The sequence below is a fragment of the Cnephaeus nilssonii genome, assembly GCF_951640355.1.
Source record: "Cnephaeus nilssonii genome assembly, chromosome: 18".
NCBI lineage: Eukaryota > Metazoa > Chordata > Mammalia > Chiroptera > Vespertilionidae > Cnephaeus > Cnephaeus nilssonii.
In genome coordinates this window covers 30,206,215-30,232,817 of record NC_137089.1, presented here as the reverse complement: position 1 = coordinate 30,232,817, position 26,603 = coordinate 30,206,215, and the positions used below count along the sequence as shown (strand labels likewise).

Sequence of the window (26,603 nt, the reverse complement as noted above, 5' to 3'; positions counted from 1 at the left end):
CCGCACTTGAGGCAGTGAACGGTCCCCAACTTGGAAGACTGCCTGGGAAGCTGAGTAAATGCGGCCCTCCCCCCCCCCCCCCTCCATCCTCCAGTGGCAGGAACGCATGACTTTCCCTGTTCCCTGACGTGCTCGGTTCCAGGTTAGGCTTTACTGCGTCCACGCTTGGCAGGCGGTCTCACTAACGCGAAAGGGGGAAAGCTCAGTCCCGAGGTTTTAAGATTCCCGGAAATGTTCCCGTCATTCCTTCCTTTAGCCATTAACTGCGCACCTACTATGTGCGTCTGCCGCTGTGAGACGCTACAACAAGGAACTCGGAGCCTAATGCAGGGACAGACAGGTGGATAGAGGAGGACGGCTGCGCTTAATGCCCACCGCGGCGGCGAGGGCGCCCCAGGAGGAGGCAAAGAAGGGGGACAGGTTCCCTAGCGCGGCGGGTCTCCAGTGCAGTCTAGAAATCAAAATCGGTCCCTCTGCCAGTCCTAACGCCCCACCTTGGTGCTCTCCCTGGAGCCCGCACCCCCGGGAGTGCAATTCCAGTGCCCGTCCTTGCGGGGACTTGATCTCATCCCGCTGTCTTCCCAAATTTCCTAATTACCTTAGTTTGTCACCGGGCCGTGAGGGGAGCCGCAAGCGCCCTCCCGCACCGCCCCCTCCCCCCCGGGGGAGCCCTCCCGCCGGGACGGACCCCTCCCGCGACGGCGTCGGCGGGGGCGGCGTAGGGCCTGCGTCAGCTGCAGCCCGCCGGCGATTGGGGCGCGCTCACCTCCTTCGGTTGGGGGCTAATTATAAAGTGGCTGCAGCCGCCGCCAGCCCGGGGACAGCGAGGGGAGGCGAGGCAGGCGCTCTGAGACCCGCAGTCCAGCCCGTGGTCCCGAGGCGACACTGACCTCCGCGACGGTGAGACCGGAGCCTGCCCGCGCCCCCGGCCGCCTCTCCCCCGCGGCCCCTGCCCCTGACACCTGCCTTCTCCTCTCCCTTCTAGTGTCGCGGCTGGGACTCCGCTTCTCCGACCAAGCTGCGCCATCTGAACAGCGTCAACGTGAGTGAACTTGGCCCAGAGCGCTCCTTGGCCGCGCGCCATGGGGGCCGTCTGCCTGCTGGGTTTTATTCCGCGTCTCTCTGCATGGGGTTCCCCACTGTCTTCCTGTTTGTGACCCAGGTCAAAGTCACGCCTCCCCGGGCTCCCGCTCTCGAGCATTTGGTCTTGGCTCTTCCCTGCAGAATCTTGTCCGGAGCAGCATGCGCCCAGTCAGCCAACTGCTCAGCGCAGCCCCGGGCTCGGGGCGACTGTGCCAACCTGGGCACCGGGAGGTCATCTGAGACGTCCCGGGGCCTCTCAAAACCGCATCGGCCGGGCAGGCGGGGTCCCAGGCCAGAACGTCCCTCGGAGCTCTTGCTCTCTAGTCCCGCAAACTCGCGGCTGGGACTAGAGAGGGTCTCTCCGAGGGAACCGCTTGCTTTCGGGCAGGCTCGGAGTTCGCGTCCCTCTCTCCCTCCCCCGCAGCCCATGGCGCGGTTCCTGACACTCTGCACCTGGCTGCTGGCGCTCAGCCCCGGGCTCCTGGCGACCGTGCGGGCGGAATGCAGCCAGGATTGCGCCACGTGCAGCTACCTCCTGGCGCGCCCGACCGACATCGACCCGCTGGTGAGTGTTAGCGCGGTGGGTGAATTGGTCACGGCCTCTGGTGACTTCGGTATCTCGACTGTTCCCCTGAACGCTGACCCAGGTCCCGCTCTAGCTCTCGGCTTCGGGGACCCACGACTACCTAGGGCCCGCTAAGGGTGGCCATGTCCCCACACAAACCAAGTGTGTTTTCACCTGGGGGATACGGGAGCCCCGATGTGCTCTCTTCAGCACCTTGGAGAGCACTGCGTGGTCACCTCACCTGTCCCCAGGAAGATGCTCAGTCACCCCAACTCCTACCATCCCACTAAGGGACCCTTCCACACACCACCATCCTCTCATCCTGCCTGCAGGTAATGTCAACTTTTTTTATTAGTGACATTTTTGTCGCCTTTTTACGTATTTCATTTCTCTAGCCCACTTACCCTGGGGTCCCTCAAGCCCTTCACCCTCAAAGAGCTAAGGGGAAGGGAGAGGAGAGCATAGAAGAGAAAGAAATTGGGGACAGTCTCACGTACAAGTGATGGTCTAATTCAACTGCTGTCATGTCTTGAATGTGCTTTTGTAAAACCTACTAAGACAACAGTTTGATGTGCCTGTGAAAAAAGGCACAGGCAAGGTGGCCAGTGTCCAGAGAGGTGGCAACAAGGAAAAGATAAAGGACTCCACTGGGCCTTGGGGCGGGGGTGGAGCTGAGGACAAATGCGCTCTTAATTCTAATCAGAGTCCAGGTGCTCTTGAATCACCACGATGCTCTACGGATCCAAATCTCCGGATTTGGGACCCGGGCAGCTTCATTTTAACCAGCTCCCCCGGGATCCATTTGCACTCCTCAATTTGTTGGAATTCTGTGATGACTTCAACAGCTCAGTAGAGAATCATGTATTCATCCGAGGAGTCAAGCTCCTCACTGGAGCCTTCGAAGACATTTTGCTATGTAGATGCATAAAATAGGGACAAGAATCTCAGGGAAATATTCCACAAAATCCAAGGCTTCTAGTTCAGGTTAAAGGTTTGTTTCATTTGAATTACCTGATTCACTTCCTTTGATATGTGCATGTGCTAACATGGCCTTAAAGAGAAGACACATAGTGGGGCTCTATAGTTAAACTGCAAGAAAAATAGGGGCAAAATAGGGGTGAAAACACCTTCACCCATCTTTTTTTCTCCTAATTGTTTTTGGTTTAACTGATTTGTTTTGTATGGGAGCTTACATTTTGGGTTGTTGTTTTATCTCTGACAAAAGGTTTTGTCAATGACTATGTTGTTAGAATTACAGTGGTAATGGAGTTTTACCTTGGATGCAAAAACACATATGAGAAATGAGATTTCCTAACCAACACCATGTAGTAAAATCAATATAACAGATATTTATTGCCCTTCTACCACGTGAAAGACACTCGTGCTTGGTACTGTGGCAGATGCAAAAATTCATAGGCATGTAATGATTGATGTCCAAATTGAATTTATCATCTAATATGACCTTGACCGTAGAACACAGAGTGGGATAAATATAATTAAAAAATGCATAGACATATATAGGAGCATATAAATTCACATTACTTTTTAAAATATGAATCTGCTATTCTGATTATCATTATTTGTTTTTGAAGAAATCCTAACATTAAAAGGATTTTGGTAATAGTGTATAAAATATTCAACATTAATTTTTGGTAAAGAAATCATTTAAATTATATTTAGAATGAAAATATTGACATCTGAACATCTTAAGTTCTTAATAACATTTTGATTTCTTAATCAGATATAAAAATAAACAGGATCACTTTAATCAGATCATCTTTAGGATTTTTTATATCTTTTTTTTAATTTTCTTAGACACAAAACAGTCATTAAAAGTTGATTAAATATGTACCCTAAAGAATTTTGTTGCACTAATACACATTTTCCTATACATCAGCAACTAAATGTTAAGAAAAGTAATATGAATAAACATTAGCATGTGTATAATTTTATATGGGATCTCATAACTACAAATATTTAGTTCAAGATGATTAACTCAGTTTTAATCAATTCAGGGGGAAGAAAAGCAAAACCTCTACTTTCACCAAATCAGTATGTCATAATCCAAATAATTCATAGGATTTAAATTGAATTTTTAGAAAGTCTTTTTTCAAACCTATTTTGAAATTGGTTATTTTTCTAAGATTGAAAATGTTTGCAGGAATATTGGATACCATTCCAGGTAAAGTATTAACAAAAGAAAGTAAACAAACCTCATGTCATTGGTATTGATTTTATGTAAGACAAGAAGATAAAAGGAATTTTTGGATAATGTCCCTAATTAGGTAAACAGAAATTTCTCCTTTTTGATTAGGAAAAGCTCAAACGAAATGAAATCAATAGTGAAAATTTATCCTGTGAAATTAGATTGTGCAGGCAGTCAATCTAGGTTAAAATTGGGTGAAAAAAAAAACCCTTTACAGTATTGAAATGGCCCCGATATATATAATCTCCTGTTAAAATTCGAAGAAAATTTCTCATTTGTTTCAATTCATTCTCCACAACTTTTCTAAATCCATTTCCCTTTGCTTTATCTGTTGAGTATGATGAAAAGTTTTAATAAGAAAATGGAGATTATCATGGGAGTGCTCATCTCGAAGTAAAACATATTGTGGTCCACGCAAACCTGTTTACTTCACAAAATCAGAAAAGCCTTTTTTTAATTCTCACATCGAATTCTTCTCCCCAGGCTTGCACCCTGGAATGTGAAGGGAAGCTGCCTTCTCTCAAAACCTGGGACGCCTGCAAGGAGCTGCTGCAGCTGTCCACGCTGGAGCTTCCTCCAGAGGGCACCAGCGCCCTCAGAGAGAGCAGCCGGCCCGGGGAGAGCCACTTGCTGGCCAAGAAGTACGGGGGTTTCATGAAAAGGTATGGAGGCTTCATGAAGAAAACGGATGAGCTTTCTCCTCTGGAGCCAGAAGAGGAGGCCGATGGAGGTGAGACCCTCGCCAAGAGATACGGAGGCTTCATGAAGAAGGATGCAGACGAGGGTGACGCGCTGGGCAATTCCTTGGACCCCCTGAAAGAGCTGCTGGGCACCGGGGACAACCGGGAGAGCAGCCCCCACCAAGAGGCCGGTGATGAAGAAGTGAGCAAGAGGTACGGAGGCTTCATGAGGGGCTTGAAGAGAAGCCCCCAACTGGAAGATGAAGCCAAGGAGCTGCAGAAGCGGTACGGGGGCTTCATGAGAAGAGTGGGCCGCCCCGAGTGGTGGATGGACTACCAGAAAAGGTACGGGGGCTTCCTGAAGCGCTTCGCCGATTCTCTGCCCTCCAACGAAGAAGGAGAAAGTTACTCCAAAGAAGTTCCTGAAATGGAGAAAAGATATGGAGGGTTTATGAGGTTTTAGTGCCCTTTCCCATCAGCGACCCCAGGCCCCAGCAAGCCTTCCTCTATCCCCCAGTGAGACACGGCCTTGCTAATCGTGTTCTGTTGCCATGCGTTGCCTGCGTTATATAGCTGACTTGGTTGTCTGAATAACTACACGACCTGAAAGCTCTCTTTTCAGGTTCTGTGATCTTTTGAGAGCCTGTAAGCTCGGTATTGGTCTGTTGCAGCTGTCTTGTTTTCATGCTAAAAGAGTTTTTTTTGTCACCTTGTCCATTATTTTTGACAAAACACCAATAAATGCTTACTTGTTTGTGGATATAATAAACCCATTATCCTGAATGCAGAACCCGCTTGCAAGTCTCTTCTTCTCCAAGGTCCTCATTCACCTTTGGGTTTCAACAGTAAATCTTAAACGCAGAGACAGTGAAACCATCTGCTTTCGAGAGTCGTCACTGGCCTCCTTCTCTTCCTACAAGGGTGGCTGCAAAACAGTTTTCATTTAATTTCTTATGTATGTGATCTTAGATGAGTAAACACATTAGAGCAAAATAAAATGTATTTCCACTCTCATTTCTGGAAATTGGATGCGTGAAGAAAACCAAAGCCTAAAAAAGAAACTAGCTATGCCCTCATATATAAGAAAATCTGCATTAACATCCAGATGTGTATGTCTCTTTTCTTCAGCTAAGTATTTTAGAAGTTAATAAAAAATTAAAGATAATTTAGCCCCATTTGAATGACAGTGAAGACCAGAAAGGTTAAGTAGTTGGTGCAAGCTTCCCCAGCAGTTGAAGGATAGAAAGAGAATTAAGAGCCCAAACTTCTTGCTCCCAAACAATGTCTTTCTCACTCTAATTCCCTATTGCTCATCCACATCACTACCAAGAATTGGAAAAACTAGAAACCATGTATCGTTCACTATTATTCACCCCTCCACCACAACCACAGTGGGTACTCCAATATCTGCTGAATGAATAAAGTAATGAATGAATAGATTTAGTGAAGGGTCCCTGGGAAAGGTATTATGGATGTTTTATAAGGCAGATTGTCATCATACAAAGAGCTTATGAGTATTTCATATGAATTAAACCACAGAGAACAACATTCAGGTACAAAAAATATATAACATTCCCCCCCCCCCCCTTTTTCTAATTGAAACTACCTACAGCTAAACTAACCACTAAGTCTTTTATCCAGGGCCCTACCCATCCTCTCCTTTGTGGTCTTTCCCCAAAAATCAGGGTTTAGCAGCGGAGAAAAACAGAGGCAGAGTCTCTGCTCTGCAGTCCAGCCCTGCAAGCCCACCTGCTCCATTCTGAAGAGGCAGCTCCGCTGTCCTGAGCAGCCCAACCCGGCCAGGACTCCACGTGGCCACATGCTATTGGAAGACCCAACTTCTAATCAGTGCAAGGGTCCCCCCATTCACAAAGCCCCACCAACACCTATCTTCCTGATCCTTAGCAAACCAAGTTTTCCTACCAGAAAAGAGCCCTCCTTTTGAACAAGATGTGCATGTAATGTGGGTGTTTGAAGCAGACCAGAAAGAAGGTGACAACTAGCAGCTGGCCCTTGGAGATCAGCGTTAGAAGCATGAGGACTGATGGGCTGGGTCACATCAGAGATATGAGGCCTCTATTCGGCCTTGGCCAATTTTTTCCCTTGGAACTGTCAGCCCCTTGATGCCAGACTTTTCCAAAGAAACCTGAAACCTATATTTTCATGATAAAATACCAAGGTTTTAATCTTGCCCATGGATCCCATTTAAAACAGTGTTATGGGTGAAAAAGGTGAACGGGATTGAGAAGTACAATACAAATTGCCATTTATAGAAACAGTCATGGGGATATAAAGTACAGCATAGGGAATATAGTCAATAATATTGTGATAACTGTGTATGGTGCCAGAGGGGTTCTAGACTTATTGGGGTGATCACTTCATCAGGTATATAAATGTCTAATCACTATGTTATACACTTGAAACCAACATAATATTTCTCAACTGCAATTAAAAATAATTTAATAATAAATAAATAAGTAAAATGCTAAAAGTAAAAAATAAAACAGCGTGGACCAGACAAAATCCATCTGCAGTTCAGATTTGAGAGACATGGACTAGTCTTTTGAAAAAAAACAAAAACTGTCACTTAATTCTCTCCCCTAAGACAAAGGATTCCTAAACCTTGGAAATAAGAACCTTATTGGAGACAGTAAGAGTAAAATGTCCTGTCCCTTCTTGATAAGTTAATAATAAAATTGTTTTACAATAATACAATGTGTGTTCACACAACACGTTTGAGGAAACACAATTTCACACTCAAATGAATACATTGTTTTTCAAATCCAGCACAGTTCTTTACGCAGGAGCCCTTTCTTTTCTATTTTGAGTTAGCTGTGCAGAACCAGCTAAAACACAGATGATTGTCTGTCCCTCTATTTCCCATCTGTCCCCTCTGCTCAGGGCACAGCGATGCCCGGGTGGGACAGGTTACTTACCGTTGTACTTCCCCACCCCCAGAGTCCCTGGTGGAGAATAGAAACCTAGAGATGTGCCACAAATGTTTAGGGAGGGAGGGAACAGAGGAGGGGGACCGGGAAACAAGAGAGGGAGGACACAGAGAGGAGGAAGGAGGATGGGACACGATGGCTGCTTCTCTTTAGGTGATTGTGAGGCTGCCTGCTCCTGCTGGAAACACCAAGTGAAGCAAGTCCTCAGCGCCAGGCAGACCTTTACAATAAGTACCAGCTGTTGTCCACAAAGTACGACTCTCAGGGGGCTGTGCAGGCTTTCCTGTGTTCCGAAATATCTCCCATGTTGCCCACCCTTCTGTCTGAAATGCCATCATTAGAATGTTTGCCCCTTGAACTCTAAAGGCTCTGATTTTCAAGAATTTCCTATTTAAATTCTGAGGGGCATTCACCTAAGAGTCACTGGGCTCTGACTGTGATAGCACATGCTCAGCACAGGTGTTCTGGGTTCTGTAAACTTGGAAGGACTAGGATTAGAACTAGCCTGGCTAGGGCTTATGGGTAGAGGGACTGGAGTCCAAAGCAAGATGGATTCAAAGCCTACACTTGAGTGGGTCTCCAGAAAACACTGTGCATGCTGATTGGAATACAGATCAACCTAACTGCAGGGGGCACTGCTGCTCCATTCTGGACCTTTCCTAGTCCTTGGCCCCCTAACTTCAATTCTACTCATTTGGGCCTCCACAATTCCACCTTCAAGCTTGAGTCCTGGGATGGGTTCCTTCTGAGAGCTGATAACTCTGTGAACTGTGTGTGAACTCTGGAGCCAGGCTGCCTGGGTTAAAATCCCAGCCAGCTGTGTGATCTGAAGCTGTCCTTGACACACTTTTCTCATCTGTGCCTTCTTAGGTTGTTGTAGCAAGTAAATGTGTTAACATATACAGGAAGCTTAAACCTAGGGTAGCATATAGTTGGCACTTACAGAGTTAGATACAGCTGTTACTCAGTGTCCCAGTTCTTACATGTAGGTCTCGATCTTTCCCCCATCCTCGTGTCTCCCCCTGGGCCTCGCAGGGACCAGGTGCTATCTCACCCGGGTCTTTCAAGGCTGAGATACAACCTGTGTGCCTCAGTGTTGGTCAGAGCATGAGAAGACCCAAGGAGAGTGTTTCCTCTTCTCCTGATTGTGTCCCATGAGGCAGACACTGCATTTTTCTGTTAATACTCATCTTCACTTTTTCTGTTTTCTACTGCAAACATGTAAAACCCATGTAATGAAAATATCATACAAAAAAAGACGTGAAGAGTCTGAGCCTTGAGCTACAGACGTTTCTTCTTAGAAGACTGAGGAGGGGTGCACAACTGTGTATACTTTGAAATTTTGAATATTATGAATATTTGTGGGGGGGTTTTTTCTTGAAATGTACATAGCACTTCTTGTGAATCAATTCATTCATTCAACAAATCATGGAGCCAGCTACATGAATATCTGGTGGAAAAGCATTCCAGACGGAGGGAACAGTGCTCAAAGGGGAAACATGTGGATAACAGGAGGAACAAGACTTACGACCTCGTGTAGGTGTGAAAGGAGCTTTGGGTTTTCATCTAAATGTGATAGAAAACGATTCGAGGTTGAGAGCAGGTCAGTGACAAGACAGGCTGCCGTGTGTAAACCTCAGTGTCTGCCATATCGAACAAATGTCCTCACTCCTCATTCTTCTGAGAGAGAATGCATTAAGCATCTGCCATCATTTTGCAGCCTTCAAAACATCTTGGATTACCTGGAAATTAAAAAAAAAATTATATCAAACTCTCATATTTTATTTTACAATAAAAATGCAATAAATAAATTTTCCTTATCAATTTCTACACCAAAAATTAGAACTTAAAATGCTCACACATTGCTTAGAAAATGAAAAACAAACATCAAAAAGCATGCAATTATATTATTGACTGGGAACATGTGTCTCTACAGAGAGGGGGTGCAAAAATCACATCAGCAGAGAGCTTGGCAATAGTTCAAACATACCCATCAATGCCAAGTGCTGATACTTTTTCTCTTACCTTTTTTTAATCAGGCATAACATATCTACAGAGGTGTCCACAAATCATAAATGTACATCTCACTGAATTGCTATGAAGCAAACACACCCAGGAACCACCATCCAAGTCAAGAAATAGAACGTTACCAGACCCCACTCATGCCCCCTCCAAATAACTAGTTCTCTCTTCTCCCCAAAGGTAACCTCTCTCCTGACTTCTATGACCATAGATTAACTTGCCTATTTTAAATTTTTCTATAAAAATAAACATACTTTTTTCTAACTATGTGTTTCAACATTATATTTATGAGATTCATCCACGCTGTTACACATAGCTGTGGTCTCTTATTGTTATTGCCCTATAGTAGTCCATTGTATAAAAAGACTGCAAGTTCCATTCTATGATTGATGGGGGGCTCAGGTTGTTTTCTTTGGGGCTATTGCAAATAGTACTGCTATAAACATTCTCAACCACATGTCTTATCACATGTGATGCGTTTCTCGTGGGTGTATTAATTAAGAGTAGATTTGCCAGTTCATTGGGTATGAATGTGCTCAACCCCAGTTTATAATGTCAAACAGCTTTTAAAGGGTTTGTCCTCCTAACCACCATGTATGACCCACCAATACTGTGGATTGTCAATCTTTCTTAATTGTAGCCATTCTGTTATAATTTACACTTCTCCAATTACTAATGAGATCAAGATCATTTTATATGCTTATTACCATTTGGATATCCTTAGTTTCTCTTTTGCTTTTCAAATGTATTTTTCAGGTCGTACATATGAACTATCTTCTGCTCTGTGGTAAATGGCCTTAAGCCATGAAAGAACTGCAGAAGTTTTTCTAAACTATAAAATACCCTCCGGCATCAATTATAATCTATACAAACCTGTTGATGACCCTGCCCATAGACTGACTCCATGACATTGCTAGCCAACACTGGCTTTATGCTGTTCCTCCCCTGCTCTTTTATGCTCAGAAAAGCCAGATATGGTGTTTGGTAGAGCATCCCTACACAACTGATGCCTTTTGGTCTACTGGGTCTTCCTGTGGCCTCCCTGAGATTAGTAGAACTGGCAGGTCCTCGAGGGACCATCCTCAGCAAGGGGAGGAGGACAGACCATTTCTAAGGGAACTCACAGGTTTCTTAAATTTTATTTTTAATCAATAAAATATATTTTTCAAAAGTTATATTATTTTACACGCTTTAAATTATACAGTACACATTCAACCTCTTTTACCCGGTCTTTTTTTTTTTTCTAAATATATCTTATTGATTTTTTTCATGGAGAGGAAGGGAGAGGAATAGAGAGTTATAAGCATCGATGAGAGAGAAACATCAATCAGCTGCCTCCTGCACACCCCCAACTGGGGATGTGCCCGCAACCAAGGTACATGCCCTTGACTGGAATCAAACCAGGGACCCTTCAGTCCGCAGGCCGACGCTCTATCCACTGAGCCAAACAGGTTAGCCCCGCCCCCCCCCCCCCCCCCCGCCCCCGCCACTTCTTTTCTTTTTCTTTTTAGATTATCCACATTTGTAGATATGGCATTAATTCATTTCCCATTGATTTTTAGAGAGAGTGGAAGGGAGAGGAATAGATAGAGAGAAACATCAATGTAAGAAACATCCCTTCAATTGCCTTCCTTAGGAGCCCTGACCAGGGATCCAACTTGAAACCCAGGTATGTGCCAGGTATGTTCCCTGACCTGGAATCGAACCTGCAGCCTTTCTGTGCACAGGACCACACTCACGCTCAACCAACCTATCCACTTCAGCCTGGCTGTTATACAATTTCTGGAATTTTATTTCAATTAATACTCGCTAAGTCTGTGGTTTAGGTAATATTCACATTTTGCAGATGAGAAAAAAACAACCTCTTCGTTTTGAGACATTATTCTTCCCTCATTGCTGCATTTTCCTGCCAGCCCTAGAAAGGCTCTTGACAGCGGTTTCACTGGGTATCCAGAGTCAGAAGCATTCTCCTCACCACTACCCTCTCCAAGCCTGCTCTGCACTGTTACTGAGGCTGTCCTGGAGGGCGCAGAGGCTAGGTAACAGAGACAATGACAGGATTTGGACCACTGGAGCCACCGTATCGGCCTCTCCTCTCTCAGCCTTTCTCCACCATGCTGGAGAAGGCGGGCCAGCAGCTTCCAGCAGCCGAGCTTCCGGGTAGGCCAAGGTTTGCTGTGCTAGCTCTTTGGACACCGGAAGTGCTGCAGGCGATGGAACTGCTATTTTTAGATACTTTTAAACACCCCAGCGCTGAGGTAAGACTTCGCTTCTTGATTCTGACTCTGCTTCTCCACTGTGGGACACGTACAAAACATCCTTAGGCATGCTTCGACTTTCCCTCCTGCTGGTGGCCTTAAATTCTGCACGTATGCACCCCCTTCCCCCAGCTGGGTGTGGGCACCACATTTGCGGGAGAGCATGGGTGGCCAGGGCATTTCTCTGCGTTATCTTAGGCTCCTGCGTCTTTGGTTGAGTTGGCTGTTCTGCTTGCTTTGCTCCCCTGCCCCTTACCCCTGTCAACTTTGGGCCTGGAAAATAGCTTGGTTCTCAGGTTTAGCTCAGGTGGTGTTTGGGAGGGTCTCAGACTGCCTGTGTTTGACAGCAGTTCCAGAGACCGAGCAGGTCCCGATGGCTTCTCAATTCCTAAATCCCTCCTCCCAGGTCCTTTTTCTAACGGGAGTTAGGTTGCCCAGATGTGACACTCATTCGGTTTAGGATTCACCCATAAGGACATGACATATTTGCACGGAACAGCTTTTGCGTGGAGGATACCTGCGAGGAGAGGAATCAGCGGTGAAAGGAACCAATGGCAGATTTGGAACCCCCAGACAGGGAACCTCGCTCACTCTCCTCATGTCTCCCCACTGCACTCCCTGCATGTCTCCCTCAGCGGCTGGCCTGGGCGTGCAGAAGTGGCATGTCTCCCCACTGCACTCCTGCCTGCTCCACTGGCTCTGTGGCTCCGGCCCACGCTGCCATCTTTGTGGCTATGGGCGCCGCCATATTTGTTGCAGAGTGATGGTTAATTTGCATACTACCCTTTTATTAGATAGGATTAGTTTCAGATGTATAGCATAGTGGTCAGACAATGATACACTTCACAAAGTACCCCCACCCCCCCGGTATTTCCAGTAACCACCTGGCACCATACATAGTTATTACAATAGTATTGACTATATTCCCTATTGCTGTACTTTACAATCCCATGAGTATTTTGTAACTACCAATTTGTACTTCTTAATCCCTTTATCTTTTTCACCCAACCCCCACCCAAGCCCTCTCACACCTAGCAAACCTCATTCTGTTCTTTGTGTCTATGAGTCTGTTTCATGTTGTTTGTTCATTTATGTTGTTCTTTAGAGTCCACATATAAGTGAAATCATATACACTTTGTCTTTGCTTACTGACTTATCTCACTTAGCATAACACCCTCGTTGTTTATTCATGTTGTTGCAATGAGAAGCTTTCATTCTTTTTTGTGGCTGAGTAATATTCCATTGTATACACCTACAACTCTTTTATCTACTCGTCAATTTATGGGGAATTCACAGGTTCTGATAATCAAGTTGTTTCAAGGAACAACTTGATGCAGACAGGCACCATCTTCCCTCAGCCACTAGGTACTTGCCTCTCACCTCACCCCTAGGAGAATCAGGGCCCTCGTTGCTCTCTTCCCTGAAGAACCCTGCAGAACTGGAGGGCCTCTGGCATACTCTCTGCCTGCTGCCAATTTACCCGACCCATTTTGGTATCAATCTAGAAAAGAAATTGAAATGAAGAGGGGGTTGCAGACGTGAACTGAAAGAGCCAACCTTCCAGAATTCCTCCTTTAATTTATCAATCAAGTAGAGCAGGGCCTTGATAACATTGTTTTGTTCAATATTTCATTATAGAATTGACAAGATGCTGTACAAATTTAACTCATGTTTATACCAACTAGCCTGGGGTAAAATTGGTTTCATTACATGTCATTTCACTCGAAGTCACAGAACCGATTAATGACATTAAGTGAGGACTTAGTGGAGAAGGCTAGATCTTCTATGAACAGAGAAGGGCTGAGAAAAGAGGAGAGGCCATAAGGTAGTCATGCAATTTGAAATCCACATTGAGGCGATAGGATACTAAGCTCTTGTTAAAGAATTGGCTGGTAGGGCAGGACTTCAGGTGAACTTGAAGTGGGTAATAGAGAATTTACCCAACAAGTCATTTTTTTCCCCCTTTTCACTGCTTATTTATGGAAGAAGTATTTATGGAGCATATGCTGTACGCCATGCACTATTCTAGGCTCAGGAGCTTCAGAAAATGAAAGGCCTCCCAATTCTCTGCTTTCTCAAAACATATATTCAAATATGTAGAAAGAAGCAATAAACAACAAAGAAAGATGGTAATTTGGGAGCGTTCTAAGTGCTATAGTACTTGTTCTTCACACAAAAATTCAAACAAATGAAGAACTATACAGTGTTAAAAGTGAAATTCCTCTTTCATCTCCCATTTTCCACAGTTAAAAGTTTGATGTTTACCCCAAGAATATTCTTTTCACTAATGGATATACACACATGCATGCATGAACACACACAGTTTTATTTTTATTTTTAACATGCATAAAACAATTCTACACATATTATCCTGCTACCCTTTTTTTCACTTAATGTTTGTTGGTACTATTTCAGCATTAACATGACAATCTGCCTGATGCTCTTTAACTACTGGGTGGTATTGTATACCATGTATGCTTTGATTTTAAAAAATAAAATAAACTCCACTAGTAACTAAATTTTTCACACTACAAACCATGCTGCAGTAAACAGTCTTATAACTGTATGTGCACTATATATCCTACACTATATAAAAAGTGTGTGCCTGTGTGTGTGTGTGATTGTTGTCAGAGTACTGCACAATCCTAGGGGAGCATTCTAAACCAGCGATTTTAAAACTTTTTCATCTCATGGCACACAAACTAGTTACTAAAATTCTGAAGCACACCAAAAAATATATTTTTTGCCAATCTGACAAAAAAAATATTAGGTACAATTTTGATTCATTCTCACCGGATGGCTATTGATGTGTTGTCTGTTGTCTTTTTTTTTATTTTTATTTGACAACCTAAGGGAAAAGAGGTCAATGCCCCTGACTAAATAGTCGGGCATTGCATATTTTAAAAATTCTCGTGGCACACCATTGTACCGCGCTCTGCACACTGGTTGAATATCACTGCTCTAAACACTTCTGCCCTTTGTACCTCTGTATCAGATACAGGGCAAGATCAGCTTCAATAGCAGGCACCAGGCCAGCATAAGGTTATTCACCTATTTTCACCCTTCTCGTGGGGCAATCGAAGGAACTCTGTCCCCTCCCCTAGAGGACAGATGGTGCAATGGGGTTGGCCAGGTGTCATACCGCACACATCAATCACACTATAAGCAGAGACAAAGGAACACTTATTGGGCATGAATCAAAGAGAGATATTCCCACAAAAGGTGATAAGCTCATATCAAATGGTAATATTTCGCCCTAACCGGTTTGGCTCAGTGGATAGAGCGTCGGCCTGCGGACTGAAAGGTCCCAGGTTCGATTCCCATCAAGGGCATGTACCTGGGTTGCGGGCACATCCCCAGTAGGAGGTGTGCAGGAGGCAGCTGATCAATGTTTCTAACTCTCTATCCCTCTCCCTTCCTCTCTGTAAAAAATCAATAAAATAAAAAAAAAGGTGCCAAAACCCGTTTGGCTCAGTGGATAGAGCGTCGGCCTGCGGACTGAAAGGTCCCAGGTTCGATTCCAGTCAAGGGCATGTACCTTGGTTGCGGGCACATCCCCAGTAGGGGGCGTGCAAGAGGCAGCTGATCGATGTTTCTCTCTCATTGATGTTTCTATCTCTCTATCCCTCTCTCTTCCTCTCTGTAAAAATATCAATAAAATATATTTTTTTTAAAAAAAAGGTAATATTTCTTCTCCCCCCCACCCCTTTATTACATGAGCTACAACCACCAAGAAATTGCAATAAACATCCTTACCTTTATCCATATCTTAGAGGGAAAATATATAGTTTCTCAGCATTAAGTATGATGTTAGGTATAGATTTTACATAATTGCACTTTATCATATTGAACCTTTCCTTATAGTATGAATTTGCTGAAAGTTTTTAAGTGGGATGGATGTTTTATTTTGCCAAAATTATTTACATTACCTTCTAAGCACTGTTTTATCTGCATCTCAAAATGTGATGTCATGTTGTCATTTTTATTCAGCTCAAAATTAGTCTGATTTCCTTCTGGTTTTGTTTTGTTTGTTTGTTTTACCACTTTTTTTAGTGGTGAGTTATTTAGTTTCCAGATAGTTGGGGATTTTCCAGATATAATTTTGTTACTGACTGTTAAAGTTAATTCTGTTGTCATCAGATAACATATTTTATATCACTTGAAAATTTTATATTACTCAAGACTTATTTTATGGCCCCAAATAGTGTCTACCTTGATAAATATTCTGTGTATTATGCACTTGATGAATAAAGCATCCCTAAATGTCATTTAGATCAAGTACATTGATAGTGTTGTCAAGTCTTCAAAATCCGTACTTATTTTCTGTTTCTCTGTTCTATCAATTAGTGACAATGGGGTATTCAACTTCAGGTATCATTGTGGCTTTGTCTATTCCTCCTTGCAGTTCCATTGGATTTTACATCACTTCTCTTTTAAGAGCTGTTATTAGGTATATAGCATTTAGGATTGTTATATACTCTTGATTAATTGATTTCTTTTTTATTATGAAATAACCCTCTTTATTCCTTGCTCTGATGTCCTATGTATGATATTAATACAGCCATTATAGCTTTTTAAAAACTAGTATCAGAATAGTATCATCCTTTTACTTTTAATCTTTTGTACCTTTATATTTAGAATATCTTTTCTTATAGACCCAACAGATAGCTGGACCCTGCTTTTCCTTATTTAATGTGACAATCCCTGCTTTTTATTTATTTTTTGTTCATCAGTTTATTTTGTTCATTAGATTTCACATATAAGTGAGATGACATGGTATTTGTCTTTCTCTGACTGTCTTATTTTACTTAGCATAATAATCTCCAGGTGCATTTATACTGTTGTAAAGGGTAAGAGTTTCTTCTTTTCATAGCCACATAATATTCTATTGTGTAAATGTGCCACAGTTTTTTTATCTACTCATCTACTAATGGGCACTTGGGCTGTTTCCAGATCTTGGCTATTGTAAATAATGCTGCTATGAACATAGAGGTGCATATATTCTTTCAAATTGGTGTTTCGGGATTCTTAGGATATATTCCCAGAAGTGGGATCACTGGGTCAAAAGGCAATTCCATTTTAATTATTGAGGAAACTCCATACTATATTCCACAGTGGTTGCACCAGTTTACATTTCCACCAACAGTACTCTGAGGTTCCCTTTTCTCTACATCCTCCCCAGCACCTGTTTGTTGATTTATTGATGATACCATTCTGATAGGTGTGAGATAATATCTCATTGTGGTTTTAATTTGCATCTCTCTGATTGTTAGTAACACTGAGCATTTCTTCATATGTCTAATGGCCATCTGTACACCGTCTTTGAAGAAGTGTCTATTCAGGTCCTTTGACCATTTTTTAAAGGGATTGCTTGTCTCTCTGGTGTTGAGTTGTATACGTTCTTTGCATATTTTGGAGATTAGCTCCTTATCAGAGGTATCATTGGCAAATATGTTCTCCCATACAGTGGGTTCCCTTTTCATTTTGTTGATGATTTCTTTTGCTGTGATGAAGATTTTTAGTTTAATGTAGTCCCATTTATTTATTTTTCCTTTATTTTTCTTGCCCTAGGAGACATATCAACAAAATTATTGCTCTGAGAGATGTCTGAGATTTTACTGTCTATGTTTTCTTCTAGGATTTTTGTGGTTTTACAACTTATATATAAATCTTTTGTCCATTTTGAATTTATTCTTGTGTATGGTGTAAGTTGGTGGTTTAATTGCATTTTTTTGCAGGTACCTGTCCAATTTCCCCAATGCCATTTATTGAAGAGACTGTCTTTTTCCCATTGTATGTCCTTATCTCCTCTGTTACATATTAATTGACCTTATAGGTATGGGTTGATTTCTGGACTTTCTTTTCTGTTCCATTAATCTATATGACTACACGTATGCCAGTACCAAGCTGTTTGGGTTTCAATGGCTTTGTAGTATAGTTTGATATCAGGTATTATGATACCTCCAACTTTGTTCTTGTTTCTCAAGATTGCTGAGGCTATTCAGTGTCTTTTTGTGTTCCATATAAATTTTTGGAGTATTTGTTCTAGGTCTGTGAAACATGCTGTTGGTATTTTAATAGGGATTGCATTGAATCTGTAGATTACTTTGGGTAGTATGGCCCATTTTAATGAAGTTGATTATACCAATCCAAGAACACAATATATTCTTCTACTTGTTTATAGTTTCCTCTATCTCTTTTTTCAAAGTCCTGTAGTGTTCCGAGTACAAGTCTTTTATCTTCTTGGTTAAGTTGTTTGTTGTTGTTTTTTTCCAATTCCTTTAAGTATAACATTAGGTTGTTTATTTGAGTTTTCTTTATTTCTGTAAGTAGGCCTGTAATGCTTTGAATTTCCCTCTTAGGACTGCTTTCACTGTGTTCCATAGATTTTGGGTTGTGTTCTCATTTTCATTTGTTTCAAGATACCTTTTGATTTCTTCCTTGATCTTATTGTTGACCCATTCATTGTTTAGTAATATGGTGTTTTGCATCCATGTCTTCGTGTGTTTTTCAGGTTTTTTTCTTATTATTGATTTCCAGGTTCACACCCTTATGATCAAAGACAATACTTGATATGATTTCAGTCTCCTTAAATTTATTGAGACTTATTTTGTGTCTTAGCATGTGGTCTATCCTAGAAAATGTTCTATCTGCTGCGTTGGAGTCAAATACTCTGAAGATACCAATCAAACCCATATGATAAAGTGTGTCATTTAAGGCTACCATTGACTTCTTGATCTTATGCCTGGAAGATCAATTTTTGATGTCAATGTTGAAATCTCCTCCTATTATTGTATCACTGTCGATCTCTCCCTTTGTGTCCATCAAGATTTGCTTTATATATTTAGGTGCTCCTTTGTTGGGAGCATAAATGTGTACAAGGGTTATACCCTCTTTTTGGATTGCTTCCTTTATCATTATGTAGTGCCCTTCTTTTTTCTCTTACTATAACCTTTGCTTTAAAATCTACTTTGTCAGATATAAGTACAATCCCTTCTTTTTCATTGGAATGGTTAGATTATTACATTCAATGTGATTATTTATATGAATAAGTTTATATTTGCCATATTAATAGTTGTATAGTTGTCTCATTTGTTCTTTATTCTTTTTCTTCTTTCACTGCCTACTTTTTGATTAACTGAGTATTTTTAATTATCGTATTTTATTGCCTTTGTTCGGTTATTAGTTTGTCTTTGTTTTTATTTTTAGTGGTTGCTTTAGGGCTTATTGATGTTTCTTTTACTTGTCACAGTCTACTTTCAAGTAATATTATATCATTTCACATATTGTCCTTTCACTACCCATCTCCTCACCTTTAATGTTATTGTTTTCATACATTTTTTCTACCTATAAGGCAAACACCACAATAAATTGTTATTCTTTTTGGCTTTACATGATAATTATCTTTTAAAGATGGTTTAAAATAAGACACAAAAGTACTTATTTCCATAGTACTCATTCCTTTGTGTAGAGTACTCATTCCTTTTAAAGATGGTTTAAAATAAGATACAAAAGTACTTATTTCCATAGTACTCATTCCTTTATTTCCATAGTACTCATTCCTTTGCTCTTCACTTGGTATCATTTTCTTCTTACATGTCAGCTGTTCTCTAAGAATTTACATTTCTTGTAGTGTAAGTCTGGTGGTGATGGATTCTTTTACCTTTTGACTGCCTGAAATAGTACTTTGCCTTTGTTTCTAAAAGATATTTTGTCTTGGATTTGATTCTCGTTTGATGGGGTTTTCTTTCTGTGTTTTAAAGATATTGCTTCACTGTCTGCAAAACTACGTTTCTTACAATAAGTATGCTGTCATTCTTATCTTCGTTCCTTTGTTTTATAAGATGTTTTTTCTTCCTCTGTCTGTAAGAATTTCTCTTTATTATTACTTGGTTTTAGTAATTTGATTATTTTGTGCCTTGGTGAATGTTTCTTCATTTGTCTTGTGTTTGTGATTTGTTGCACTCATTGAAACTATGGATTTATAGTTTTCACCAGATTTAGATAATTTTTGGCCAGTATATATTCAAATATTGTATTTTGTTCCTCCCCACTTCCTTTTGAGACTCCAAATATACCTATATATTTGTCTCCTTAAAGTTGTCCCACAGCTCACTGGATGCTCTGTTAATTTTTTTTTTTTTTCAGAACTTTGCCTCAGTTTCAAACAAGGTTAGGCACCTCACCTATATTATTTCCTTTTCTCTCACAGCTAACAGATAAGTTAGGTAATGTTGTCATCCTATTTAGAGCACTAGAAGTTAGGTAACTTGCCCAAGATTACATAGTTAGTAACAGGAATACCTGTTTCTAACCTAGGCAGTCCACGTCCAGGGTTCTTGTCAATAGCAAAAGAGAACACAGATAACATCTAGGGAAAGCAGTAGAAACCACACATGCCTCTCCTTCTCTAGTTTGCCTTAAGGATATGCCACTCAACATATCTCAAAAGTAATATGTGGTCATAATTCATAAGCATACTGTCCAAGTCCTTGTACTGCTCTTCCTAAAACAAGGTATCTAATCCTGGATGGCATCAACCATGAGCTTTAAATCTTCCCTGGTTCCCATCTCCAGCTGTCATCCCAGGTCCCAGGAAGAGCTGAAAGAACAACTGGAGCTTAGCTCAGTCGCTGAACCAATCCATCAAGTCAACCCTAGACCTTTCACCTAGTTCATTAAAACTAGAAATTCAGTCTGAAAAGATGTGAGGCTTATATATTACAATCCATACCCCAGTCTCTCATTTCTTAAGAGACGTTTTGGATATTTGTCCGACTTTAAAAGCTCAGAAAGGTGTTCTTGTCCAGACCAAGAAAGTAAGTACTAAAATGGCCCCAAAATGTGTATAAAAGAGTTAAATATGAGCCACATCACCTGCCATATAAAGACTCATTAACATAATAGCTCCACTGAAAATATGCTTCCAAAAGTGGGAATCTGGGGGTGGGGGTGAGTAGGTAAAAATTCTTAAAAGAAAAGATAGAAAAGTCAATGTTTCTGAGACTTTGGTCTTCTCAGGTGCACCTCATCCAGAAGTTATCTCTTCCCACCCACTCATGATAGAATCAGAATAAAAACATAACCCACAGAAACCAGTAAGAGCCCTTGACCAATGAAGAATCTGGGTTATGGGAACCAAGAGTGCTGACCAAACCAGAGTGACAGGCTGAGCAGATTAGTCAAAACAGACCAAACTAGTTATGCCCACTCGTTTCTTTAACAAACAGTACTTACTGGCCGTTCTTCTAGGTCGTGCCTACTTAAAAAGGTATTCACAAGACCAAAATCAAGCTTGCTTAATTAATTTTAGGGGAGGGAGAGCCAGAAGTTGGGAAATGAGGCAAAGCAAAGTATACCAGAATTCAGAAGTGATTTTGAGGAAACAGTCAAGCTTCACTTGAACAGAGGGCCACAACTTGCCTCTTAAGTGGCCAGGTTTTGAACAGGCTTGTGAGTGACTGTCTGATAAACAGCCTCTGTGTTGGATATTTTTCATTTTCCCTCCATCTTCTCCTCTTTCCTCTGTGCCCCAGGAGGTTACCTAAATGAATTCCATCGAAGGGATGCGTTGCTCTTTGGCTTCCTGTTGGGTTTCACTGAGCAGAAGCACCAAGGGATCACTGTCAGCAGTGGATTATTTATACCTCCAGCTTCCTCCCCTCAGGGTTCAACGGGACAATTGGGCCCCTAGACCTAAGGTCTCAGATTCCACAGGGCAGCCCTCTGCATGCTGCCTCCGCCTTCAGTTCTGATCCTTCTCCCTCCTTCACTCCCTGAGACCTGGGGTGGCAAAGCTGCCTGCTGTTTCCAGCCACTGGATACTGCCCTCTCCCACACGGTGTTCTCAAACCCTGCCCACGCCTCTGTAAATAGTCTCTTTATTTAACTCCACTTGAATTATCTTAATTTGAACATTTCCAGCTGGGGCCCTAATCATATAGTTGCTGGTACCCAGCATGCAATGATGAGAAACTAGAAATCCCTACTACAAATAAATAAAATAAAAGGGAGGTGATATATTGATATATTTGGGGCGGGGGGAGAGAGAAAGAGAGAGAGTAAAGAGACCCTTACAATTGGAGGAGAATAAAAGACACCAGAGAAGCAGGGCAGGGCCCATTCTGGAGCTGGCACCTACAGCAGGACAGATTATTCTAGAAATGGATAACAGATTAGTGATTGTGATGGGTTGGAGATCAGGAGGAGGTGATGTGGTGTGGGGTTATGGTGAATGCGATTACAATTCAAGGTACTCTCATAGTGATGGAAATATTTTATATTTTTGACTGTGATAGTAAATACACAAGGCTATACATGTGAGAAAATTATATAGAACTAAATACACACACAATAAGCACAAGTAAAATGGGGGGAATCTGAATAAGATGAGGTGGATTGTATGGATGTCAATATCTCAGCTATGATATTGCACCATAGTTTTCCAAATGTTATCAGTATAAGAAACTGGGTAGAGGTACACATGAATTGCTCTGTATTATTTATTACTCTACCATTACCTCAATAAAAAGTTTAATTATAAAAAAGAGAGAGCTTAAAAACAGCTGCTCTTTGAGGCATCTGTGAAACCAACGCCTTACTTTAAAAAAAAATCAGAAATAAGTAAGCATTTTCAGTGGGCACTTGAAGGGAAGCAAGAGTTTGCCACACCAAAATATGCCTTTTGGGATTTGATTTTAAGTTGGTTGTTAAGGAACAAAAGAAGGAAAAACCTTTGACCTCCCCGCTGACTGCCTGGAAGGAATTTAGATAGAAAGCCTGCTCCAGAAAGGGAGATACCATCTCAGATAACTAGAGCTTACCATGAACTAGTGTGTGATAGGCAGGGAGGAAGCTAGCAGGGCCCATCTGTTCAAAGTCCTCTCTGTGTGCCATTGCTAAAGGTGGCCCAGCAAACAGTTATTTTCCAAACCCTTGCTTTTCTATCTCCATGTGAGTTGCCTTCCACCTGTTGAAGTCCCAAACCACAACCCCCCTTTCTCCTTAGCTCCAGAATGGCATAACTGCCTCGCCTGCCCAATCTGTCCTTGGGTCTCATTTTTATTGCACCTCCAAATGTGCATTTATATAATAAACTTTGGACCAATTTTTCTGTTAATATTTCTCTATTAATTTGATTATTAGACCAGCTACAAGAACTAACAAGGAAGGCAGAAATTTATTTTTTAAGCCCCCATACACTGTATATCAAGAAAACCAAATGAAGACAGATGTTTATAGAAGAAGGCTAGCTACTGATATGGAAGGAATGATTGAATTAGAAAATCGGCATGCAGTGACACCTAATGAGATTATTGACTCATACAAAGATCATGTCAGTCTTAAATGTATTAAGTGTGTGTTTACTACTCGGAAATGGGAACATGTAGCTGTCTAATGAAGTAATCAGATGCTCATTACACTAATCCAGCAAACTCAGCATTACAATCTAAATTAATCAGATACTTAAATTTCCTGATGTGATGAAAATTATATATTACTGATCATTTGTCTAACTATTAATGTTGACCATGTACATTTAAGCTTTTATATCTAACTTCTAGTTTATAAGAAATATAGGCATTAGGAGAACCACCTAAATTGCACCAGGAAGAAGTAATCAGAAACATTCAAAGATGTGACAACCTACGGGATAGCACCTGAGCCTCTTCAACATGCCAGTGTCACGAGCTTAAAAACAGAGGAGTTTATAGCAGGGACATGATCACTACAATTTCAGGTGCTTCCTTATATTTTCCCAACTCCCTTGCAAGAATTGAGACATTAATTTGGGGGATAACACTTTTTTGGGCTTCCCAAAATTGAGCCTGGAGGACTTTGCATGAAAAAGAAGAAGCCTGGGATAATGCAAGGACGATGGGTCCACTACAGGGCAGGACATGATAGCTACTTTTTGAGGAAAAGGCCTACAGCTACTCAGAGAGGAGAGTGAGGAAACCACTGATGGGCAACAGGAGGCAGAGTGACAAGTGTCACCTGGCCCCTGAGGCGGGGGCTGGAACCTAGCAGAGAAACCAGCAGGAGACAGGATGAGTGACAGCACACAAGAATAATAAGGGGAGTTGTATCCGCAGCAACAGCTGGAGAAACTCACCCAGGAGAGGACCCAGGCCCCTTCAATAACCTGGTACTGCCTGAAGATGTGGGGCAAGGTGCAGTATGTGAAGTGACTATCTTGTTAATCAAAAACCAAGAGCTTTTCTAAAAGAATGGGTTTATTGAGCCATATGCTACCTAGAAAAAGGACCAGGTCCTGGGGCATGCAGTGAACCACCAGCAGTGTCCACCTGGGGGCTGATGGGGCTCTTTGTGTGTGTGTGTGTGTGTGTGTGTGTGTGTGTGTGTGTGTGTGTGTGTGTTTTATTGATTTCAGAGAGGAAGGGAGAGGGAGAGAGAAATACAAACATCAGTGATGAGAACCACTGATTGGCCTTATCTTGCATACCCCACACTGGAGATGGAGCATGCAACCTGCACATGCCCTGACCGGGAATTGAACCATGACTTCCTGGTTCATAAGTCGATGCTCAACCATTGAGCCACAATGGCTGGGCTGAAGGGGCTCTTTGATGTAAACAGTCTGGGGAAGAAAAATGTAAGTTGTTTTGGAAGAATTTACATTGGCCATATCTAAGGGGATGGGAGAAGGTCAAGTGGGGCTAATTCTTGGATAGGTGCAGAGTCCATAAAGAGGAAGTGTTTGTTCTTTAGGATTGGTGTGGCCAACAGTCCAGAAAGTTCATGGGTAAGCAGGAGGTGGAGGCACCTGTGGTCTGTGGCACCTGGCAGTTGGCTACTCAGCTATTCTGTCTAGATAATCTAGATAATCTATGAAATAACCACCTGGAAATTAATTCAAAGTTTCAACATACACTCAGGAACCTAAGCACTCTTATGCCCTTGATTGTCAACTGATTAGCCTCTGTTCCTTCTACCCTCACCTGCTGTAATTTAATTTATGATACTTCAGAACTTTTTCTTGTCAATCCAAAAAGACCAGGCTTTAACCTAGAAGAAATAGGGAACGTGTGTGTGTGTGTGTGTGTGTGTGTGTGTGTGTGTGTGTGTGTAATTTCAGAGAAGAAGAGATAGAAACATCAATATTGAGAGAGAATCATTGATCAGCTGCCTCCTGCACTCCCACACTGGAATTGAGCCCGCAAACCAGGAATGTGCCCTGATCGGTAATGGAACCGTGACCTCCTAGTTCATAGGTCGATGCTCAAACACTGAGCCATGTGAACTGGGCTAGGTAACTACTTTGAATTGGTGAGGTTAATTATCAGCCTTCAGTGAAAGAGAAACTTGAGAGCTAAAGTCATGTAAACTAAGGACTTAAGGTGATAATGATGAGTCAATGTAGCGTGGATGAAAAAGGGGCCACATACCAAACCTGACAAGCTCAGGGGAGACCTGCCTACCTGGCGGCCTCACAAACTCAGAGACCTAAAGTAACACATAGGCTGGTCTGAAATTAAAACTTTAACTAAAAGCAGTTCAAGGCAGGTAGTGATGTCCTAGGATGGTATTTTTTCCCTAACAAAGATCAATCTTTACCTTAACTGAGTCTGTCTATGGTTTGTGGGGATTTTGTTTGTTTCTTTCTTTCTTTGTTTTTGCAACTACAATAACATAACCAGATAACATACCTTTGGAATATCAAAGTAATGTCCTTTTTTCTAGACCCTTCAAAGCACAGCCCTGCGCCAGAGCAGAGACCACAAACCCCGTCATTGTTATGAACATGTTAATTGCTGATTGTTAACTATCCTATACCCACAAATGTAAAAGAAGTATCTATCCGTTTTACTTTTTATCTAGTCCCAGAGATTTCCTCGTTTTGCTTTCTCCCGCCTCCCTATTCTATCGCCAATGGATTTCATGTAACCCCTTTATGCTTCCTCCTTTGATTGTAATGTATAAAATAAAGTGCAAAACTGCCATTCTCTGGAGCATTTTCTCAGTCCACTGAGATTTTGCTTCCCAGCAATTGTCGTCAGTTTGGCTCAATTAAACTCATAAAAATTCTTATAGGTTTGGATGTTCCTTACTTTGACAGTAGGTTTACCAAATGTACCATCTGGTGCAGATGTTGAAAGTGGGGGAGGCTATGGGTGAAAACATGGGTAACTTCTCCCAGGTGACACCCAGAGAGATAACAATAGGTGGGAGGACACATCAGAGTGAAATCGTTTAAGAGACAGTTTCCAGCAGCTGGCTTAATCTCTGTTGGCTTCATCCTCTATGAGGACTCTCGCGCCTCCAAGTGTAACATTTCTGAAGGTAAGGTTAAGGTCCTCTTACTACTCAGGAGAAATGATTATGCATTTGCTCCTAACAGTCCGTTTCTCTGGGCACAATTTAGAGCAGTTCCCAAATAGGGGCGAGAGGTCGTTTTATTATCATCTCCAGGGTCTCTTTGTTATTCTTTTCTCATTGTTTTTGTCCATTTCACCAACTTTTCGCAGTGTGAGGGGAAGAGGTGGTGAAAAGACAAGGGTGAAAGGCAAGAAGGGGCAGGAGGCCTTTTGGATATGGATTAATATTAGATGATATTATAGAACTAATGTTAATTTTATTAGGTATGGTATCTAATATGGGGGAGGGGGCAGGGAGACATGCTTGTGAGCCCCACTGGGCCCAGGTGAACACATGGATTTGGCCTTGGGACAGGGACCTAGCTCACGAGAAGAATGGGACTCAGATAAACTTCTATGCAAATCCCTCTCCCAAATACTCCTCAGCAATTTCACAGTGGAGGCAAGCTCCAGAAAAAAAGCCTTCTAGGCCTCCGAGATGATCGTTTTTATAGATGACTGG

The 26,603-nt window shown here is 42.0% G+C and overlaps 2 protein-coding genes across 2 annotated transcripts in view; both read left to right on the top strand.

Annotated features, from left to right (window-relative positions):
• Positions 1–821: 821 nt before the first annotated feature.
• Positions 822–5,240, top strand: PENK (proenkephalin). Its single transcript, XM_079795908.1, has 4 exons — positions 822–900; positions 986–1,042; positions 1,508–1,648; positions 4,338–5,240. The coding sequence occupies exons 3-4, from the start codon at positions 1,511–1,513 to the stop codon at positions 4,995–4,997; spliced, it is 798 nt and encodes a 265-aa protein (XP_079652034.1). The 5' UTR covers positions 822–900; positions 986–1,042; positions 1,508–1,510; the 3' UTR covers positions 4,998–5,240.
• Positions 5,241–11,719: 6,479 nt separating this feature from the next.
• The window catches only part of LOC307114113 (short-chain dehydrogenase/reductase family 16C member 6-like), a gene marked incomplete at its 3' end in the record, with an annotated part of 35,680 nt that continues 20,796 nt past the window's right edge, over positions 11,720–26,603 (top strand). Inside the window, exon 1 of the mRNA XM_079796310.1 lies at positions 11,720–11,762. The remainder of the gene's footprint in view (positions 11,763–26,603) is intronic.

Bases quoted from the DNA above. Each gene is read 5' to 3' on its own strand.
- PENK (XM_079795908.1), top strand. From the start codon at position 1,511: ATGGCGCGGTTCCTGACACTCTGCACCTGGCTGCTGGCGCTCAGCCCC. The intron at 1,649-4,337 runs GTGAGTGTTAGC...TCTTCTCCCCAG, and splicing joins CGACCGACATCGACCCGCTG to GCTTGCACCCTGGAATGTGA.